The sequence below is a fragment of the Bidens hawaiensis genome, unplaced genomic scaffold (genome assembly GCF_021521415.1).
Source record: "Bidens hawaiensis isolate Kalapana, Puna unplaced genomic scaffold, B.hawaiensis_p1.1 tig00027930_1, whole genome shotgun sequence".
In the NCBI taxonomy this organism is placed as follows: Eukaryota; Viridiplantae; Streptophyta; class Magnoliopsida; order Asterales; family Asteraceae; genus Bidens; species Bidens hawaiensis.
The window spans coordinates 287,629-295,048 of NW_027494531.1; the positions used below are offsets into that span (position 1 = coordinate 287,629).

The window sequence follows — 7,420 nt, forward strand, 5'->3', positions numbered from 1 at the left end:
GAGACATATAGTGAAATAGGTGAAAAAACATTAGATGTTCAAAAAAAAAATTGTATAGGGCTTTAAGGAACTGACATCTGGCTAATGTTTTGCAGAAAGTTCGTTTATGTGTTGCCTTTCTAATAAGTGAAGTAACATGAACAACAAAAATTGGTAAGCTTAACAAATGAACACGTACATAGGCCTTCTTCGTTCAATGGTGTTATTCAATGTTTGTTTACGTCCATCAGTTTAGGTTCATTTGTCGGTCTAATTATGACTGTTTAGGTTTGTTTATGTTCATCAAGTTATGTTCATGTATTGACGTTTGACTATCAATATTTTTATTTTTTTGTTTTACTGTAAATTACTAAATTGTTATGTTTTGTTTACTATGTAAAATAAGCTTTATTTTTAGGTGTAATTCTGGATTTTTGATTAAATTTTTGTTGATTTATGATTTTTATACTTAAATTAATATGTAATAGTTTATGTTTGTCTGTTAGTGTTGTTATGCTCATTTGCCTGTTAGGTTCGTTTATATTTGTCTGTCCATTAGCGTATGGTCCGTTCGATAGTGTATGTTTGCGTTTATTTACAATATTAACGAACATACACGAATAAACATAAGAAGCCCAATTCCAAGGACACAAATTTTTGTTCGATAGAATGTTCATGAACCGACCATTTATCCGACAAAAGCTTAAAGAATGCCATCCGGTTAGGTTCGTTTGTTTTTCCGTTTATTATAAAGTTTTCTATAATTTAAAATGCTATAACCGTCTTCGATTGTTCCGTCAGGTAACGCCGCCACCGGCTCACGGCAACAAGCGTCGTTGAAAACAAATCTGTATCCGAGTGAGTGATGTTATTTATTCCTCTACGAAATTCTTCATTTCACACTCGAATTCCGATCTTCAGTCTCTCCTTCTCACTCGCTACTGCAGCAACAGGTATATTTATATTATACCTCATTAATGGCTTCCCAATTACCTTATGTTTACCGCTATTGAATTGCTCATATTATTCTATTCACCACTGTTAGTTAGATGTAGATTTAGTAGTGTTTATGTATATCAGTATATGCTAACAGTGAGGATGGATCCCCAATCACCGTGTGTGCTGGTACTAAGCGGAAAATCCGCAACCGAGAGGGAATTGATTAAGTGTTTGAAGGAAAGCTCATCGCTTAAACTCGCAGATGACGGAAAACTGTTTGACATTTTTGCAATCTGAGACATCCGAGAAACATGAGTTTTGTTTTGACTCGTACATGGCTTCTCTCATGACCACATGCTTTGGAAGAGTTCTTCTTTGGTCTCCACGATTACCTTCCACTCAGGATGTCGTCTCTCTGTAACTGCAAAAACAACCTTTTCAGATTCATATTGTTTTGAATTCTGAGTCACTAAATGTTTTATGGTTTATGCAGAAACTTTTCTGAGATTCCGGTAGGTTCTGTGTGCGTTGCAGATGTTCAGTTCAAAGGAAGAGGTGTGCAATTTATCTATGAGAACCAAACCATCCAAATCTTTTTATTTTGGGGATTTATGCTGTTTTGGTTTTGTTATTTTTAGTAAGGTTAGATTACGTGTCAGACGTGGATAAATACGTTTAGACTTATAGAACGCCTTCAATATTACAGGTCGTTCACAAAATATATGGGAATCTCCAAAGGGTGGTCTTCTCTTTTCATTTACAATACAAATGGAAGATGGTCATGTGGTGCCACATGTGCAGTATGTTGTGTGTCTTGCTATGACAGAAGCAATTAAGGATCTTGCTTTAGAAAATGTAAGCTTGCTTGTTTCTACCAGGTTCTTGATTCTTGTTTAATATTGATTAAGTTAGAACTACCATTGGAGTATTAAGCTCCACGTAAAGATATCATACAGTATTAATATTTGTTTTGTATTATCAATTTCAGGGCATACCACCTCTGGATGTTAGAATAAAGTGGCCAAATGATCTTTACTTGGATGGCCTCAAAGTGGGAGGAATTTTGTGCACGTCGACATATAAATCTAAGAAGTTTAATGTCAGTGTTGGTATATTTCTCACTTGATCTATAGCGCTTAATGAGAACTTTGAATTCTGAAATTATGGATTTTGGTTTTGATTACATTATTTTGATCCTCATTTTCTTTTTTCAATTACAGGAGTCGGCTTGAATGTTGACAATGATAAGCCAACAACATCGTTGAATGCAGCCCTGCAGAAGTTGACTTGTGGTTACCGACTTAGCAGAGAAGATATTACTTCAGCTTTCTTTAATAAATTCGAGCATCTTTTTCATATTCTAATTAACCAAGGTGAGTAGTAATTTTGGATAAACCTAAGCCTTTTTTACTCTTCCCATAAAGAAAAAAGTGTAACTCATGGTTTTTCTTAAAAAATGCAGGCTTTAAACCCCTTGAGGAGCTATATTACAAGACATGGCTTCATAGGTACTGCTATAGTGCTGTACATATAACTGTAATAACTGTGTGTACCTCATCTGACTATATTGTAGATTTATATGTGTTTCATCGTTGGTTTTGATCTGTGCAGTGGGCAGAGGGTTACAGTCCAAGATCCAGAATTGCTGTTGGAAAATGTAGTTACTGTTCAGGTATCCTTGTTGGTTAGATAATTAAGAAATCTTAATCGCATTCTTTTAATTACATGTATGGTTTTAGTCAAATAGTGAAAAAGTAAAGATCGTACAACACACTTGCATAATTTGATTGTGGCATATATGTAGTTGGGAGTCGCCAACATGGAGTTGTAATAGTTTCACTTGTTAATTGCAGGGGTTAACATCTTCTGGATATTTATTGGCCATTGCTGATAATGGTGAGATGTACGAGCTTCATCCAGATGGCAATAGGTAATATATGCAATACATGCTACATAATTTTTTTTTAAATAACATAAGACCATACAAATCTGACTTATTATGAAATCAAGAGTTTTCAAGAGTGTTAAATTGTTACCTTTTAAGTTCCAATGATATAAACCGTTGCCTCACTAGTATTGAAGATATGTGTTTTGTTTGTGCAGTTTTGACTTTTTCAAAGGACTGGTGAGGAGAAAGCTTACATGAAAGACTTGGTCCAGTAGCTGCAAATACTTCATCAGGTAACATTTGTAAAAGGAAAGAGCAACTTTGGTGCATTAGTGCCAGGTGTGTGTTTCTGTTTTATTTTCTAAAGATACAGTCTATACAAACTAGGGTCAGTTTTTCATTTTCACTTTTAACTTAAAAACTAGTTTGTACTTTTGAATAGGGAAAATAGATATAATAAGCATGATACTTGCCATGGTACTTATAGTTTTGTAGTTTGCTTCTAGATGACATCAAACATACGTGTGCATAGTCATACGTCTCATTTCACATAACTGCCTTCTGGTATAATGCTAGCACTATGTACAAGTGTTTACGTGGTTCTCACAATTCTGAATTCTCTACTTAGATTTGGTTTTCATATGCCTTCAGAGGTTGAGATCTATTATGAATCAGACCTTCCGCGACCACCGACTAGTGTTGAAGATTTATAAAACTAAAAAAAAAGAAGAGAAACAATATACTCGTTGCATATTTGTTATTACATAGGGAACCAACAACTAACAAAACAAATATAATTCCAAATATTACATAAAAAGACTTCAAAGAAACAACCTATTACACTTGTGTCCATGCAATTATTCTAGCTTGTTTGGTTTTCGGCCATATGAAAGTAGATACCATGAGGTGAGGGTTAAACAAGTTTTAGGCAAAAAAAAAAAAAAATAGTTGTCTGACACCAAAAAATTAAATTTTTTTATAAAGTATATATATATTTATTTCTTTTTGGAGTATGGAAATCAAGAAAGTAGATAGGAGAAGAGATTGTAAACTATGACAACTATGACTATGAAGATAATCTGATCAGTTATGGAGATACCCTCACTTTTGTCAACCGCGTCATTTAGATTTGAAGGCGAGGCCTTGAGTTCAACTGAATATGATCCTTTATCTTCTTCATGGATATCCGGTTCTATGTTTATCTCCCCAAATGCAGATCTGAACTCTCCATAGCTCCATTCCTTCACTCAAAACTTGTTATTTGTAACATACTAAAACACAACATCATTATAGCCACAAGTACTAGGTTACGAATTACCTCAACTTGTTCTCCAATGGTGAAGATAATGGTACTAGGGTCGGTGCGGAATGAGAACGGTCCATCTTCAGACAAGAGACGGAACTCGCCAATTTCAGTTGGGAGATGAAGGCCGACAGCAAATGCAGCTGAATCCCGTTTTGACCCGTCCAATGCACGCGGAGTCTGTGATGAACGTGGGGTGTGAGGCTGAAGAGCTGAGTTACTATGCTTGAATATGGTCATTCTTGTTTCGTTTTCCTTTATTTTCTTTCGAGGTTGTTTACCACCATGGGTTCCCATGATCTTGGTCACCTCTTTCGCGATCACTTCGAGCTTATTTGCAAGGCTTTCGGTTTTTTGTCTGCAAATGAACATTGGAATGGCATATATTATTTCATTTTGTTTACAGACTAGAGATCACAACTTAAGGTATTAATGTTATGTTATATTTAGTCGTTTGTGTTAAACTGAAAAAAGGTGTAAAACTTGCTGAATAGCTCATAAATTGTATTGTAGTTATAACAATATCGTATTTTAAACTAACAATTTGGCTAATTAGTCATGCTAATTGTGGAGCTGCTAACGATTTTGATTAGAACTACTAAGTTGGCGTTTAGGATCCTGCTATTTGGTTAAACAGTGAGGCAAACTACTAGTAATGGTTTTTTGGTTAAACCGTGAGGCAAACTATTAGTAGTGGTTTTCGCTGCGTAAACCAAAGCTAAATCTTTGAGAAGTTAAAGCCGAATCAAAGTAAACTATTGATCTAGTTTTGCTTTCAAGATTTGGCTTTTTACTAGACCTGAAACAGGAAACTTTTGCCATGGGTAGGGTTGACCCAAATCTTCTACATGTATTAATTACTTTAAAGGAAAAATAAGTTTAAGCAGAGAGAAGAAACAAATTTACACAAATAGTAAACTGCTATGATTGTAAGTTACATATTATTGATTTTCTTCTATTATTATTATTATGATTAAGTGGATAGTAGAAGAAATTATTATGATGCCCAAATCTTCTATGATTGTGACGCCCAAAGATTTTTAAGCCATACCCGCAGACCAGACCAGACCAGACCAAACCCTTCATTCATGTTCCAAGGAAAAACCAAAAGATAGAAAAAACACACACCCGCAAACCAAATTGTGTGGTGTTGGGGTTAGAGACGTGTCACCGTTTAGAGGGGAATGAGCCCTGCTGACGATTCTGGTAGTGCCAAATCATGGAGAGCCAATGAGGTGACTTGTTGGACATAAATATATGTCGAACAAGGCACGCAAAGTGCATTGGATCTATGGAAGACAAATCTTTGTCTAAAGTAACACGAGATACCCTAAGCAACAAGTATTTGGAAAAATTACTAACATCAAACTGCGACGTATTCTACATAATGCCTGTACCATGTTTACCCAAATCGAACATACCCTCATTGCTTAATTATTCAAACATGAATCCGTTGTACAAAAGAAAAGAAGTCCGGCATCAGATAGAAACCAAGCCGAATGTGAGGTGCACACGTTATTACAAGCGGACATATATATACACACACACACATAGGTAAGTCAAATACCAAATCTGGGCCGCAACAACAAATTTATGGTACAAATTAAACATCTCATGGGGAATGTTTATCGATTCTAAAGACTTGAAGAATCCAAAGGATTATTATCCAATCGCGGAAATAGCTCTAAAGGTCAACACGTCAATCTGATCGATTTTCGCTTCAAATGTTTGCTAGACGCATATAAAGGTTAAAGTTTTCATGAATCATATCATACTAAACATGGAAGCACCATTTCGTTATAAAATTCAATTATTGTCAAGAACTGAACAAACCTGAACATAAGATATTTGTCGTCATTCTTAACCTCTTTCCGCCTTTCCGCGGCCGCCATGGCAGATTTCGACCACGCAAACTCCTCCCTATCACCGTCGCGGCTCCACCTCTCGGCCAACAATCCAAAACAAAACTCGGCCTCCGTAAACGCCACTTGCAGCTCCTCTGGCGAGACTCCATGGCCACTAACCCTAAACACCCCAAACTTCATTGCAGAGTCCAACATCTGTTGGATGGCCTTCTTGTCCTTGGCTTTAATCAGCCGGTATTCGATCTCTGCAATCTGCGGCCGGGCCATGTCGTCTGGCACGTCAAATTCTGGGATGTTCTTCAACTTGTCGAAGGAGGGATCGGAGCGGGCGGGGATCCTGGAATTGGGCATCGGAGAGGGAGGCTGTTGCGTGGGTGTGGCTGATGTCAGGCGACTCCGAATTCTGTCAATGGCCATAATAATTGGGTGGTTAGTTGTGTTTTCGGAGAATATGAGAGATCAAATGGGAGAGAAATGAGAGGAAGAAGCATGGGAATTATAGTAATTGCATGGCGTGTTTTCTGGTATGGCGTACGTCTCCTACCTTGCATTGCTTGCTTGTACCTTTGGATCCATAGAATGCTTGTACTTTTGAAATGCAATAAGAAGAAAAGACTTTATAGGAAGAATGGATGATATATTTAGTGAACGCACTCTATATATCTTTGTTTATTTAAATCACGTTCAAAATGCATAAAGTTATAAAATTGGAGAAAATTGTTATAAATATTACGCCAAGGGGATCTTAACTCCACAATCCAAGTAAGCACAACATCACTTATTTTTCTCTCTTTCATTTCATTTTACATAAAGGAAATAATTTAATCCTTTTAACTTCATCTCACTCATATTAATTGTTAATTTAATATATTGTTATTTGCCTTTTAACCTGTTAAAATCATAATCCAAGGCCCATTTTTTAACAAAGTGAGGAGTGGTTTAATCCACTTTTAAAGTGACATGTCATTTTAACTTATAATAACCAAAGTCAAGAGCAACTAAAATCACTCCAAGTTTCAAGTTTTACAATTAATTTTAATCAAGTATTTAGTTAAAATCAACTAATCGAGTTTTATTTAAGACTCAAGAGTGAAGTTAACATCTAGTTTCAGTGTTATTAAAATAAAAGAATTGTAGGAAAAGTTGAAAAAGAATGACACTAAACTAAGAAGGATGAGACGGGCGATTGGTTTTTTCGCTCATGATACAAGTAGTTAAGGAGCACAAAACGATACTTGAGTCTAGTCGTCTGGTCTCACAGATCTCGTCTGGCAGTGATGATGGCCACTTGATTATGGTCATCTCACCTTTGCCTTGGTTGATTTTTTTTCTTGAATCAAGACATATCTATACTATATATAAAGCAAATCCAAGTGACCTCTTAAAATTTAAGAGGTACAACCTTGATTGCTTTATATACAATCCTCATTGCATAAAATTTTGAGA

General features: G+C 35.9%; 1 protein-coding gene and 1 pseudogene across 2 annotated transcripts; one reads left to right on the forward strand and one right to left on the reverse strand.

The window, feature by feature from the left end:
- The first annotated feature begins 1,075 nt into the window (after nt 1-1,075).
- Nucleotides 1,076-3,187, forward strand: LOC143576080 (biotin--protein ligase 1, chloroplastic-like; annotated as a pseudogene). Its single transcript, XR_013142884.1, has 9 exons — nt 1,076-1,335; nt 1,412-1,473; nt 1,625-1,773; nt 1,907-2,027; nt 2,139-2,291; nt 2,381-2,426; nt 2,530-2,590; nt 2,772-2,848; nt 3,022-3,187. The product of XR_013142884.1 is annotated as a biotin--protein ligase 1, chloroplastic-like (transcript).
- A 638-nt stretch (nt 3,188-3,825) lies between these two features.
- On the reverse strand, nt 3,826-6,325 carry LOC143576079 (uncharacterized). Its single transcript, XM_077060273.1, has 3 exons — nt 5,943-6,325; nt 4,125-4,467; nt 3,826-4,047 (listed from the first exon to the last, which is right to left on the reverse strand). The coding sequence occupies exons 1-3, from the start codon at nt 6,323-6,325 to the stop codon at nt 3,826-3,828; spliced, it is 948 nt and encodes a 315-aa protein (XP_076916388.1).
- Between the last annotated feature and the right edge of the window lie 1,095 nt (nt 6,326-7,420).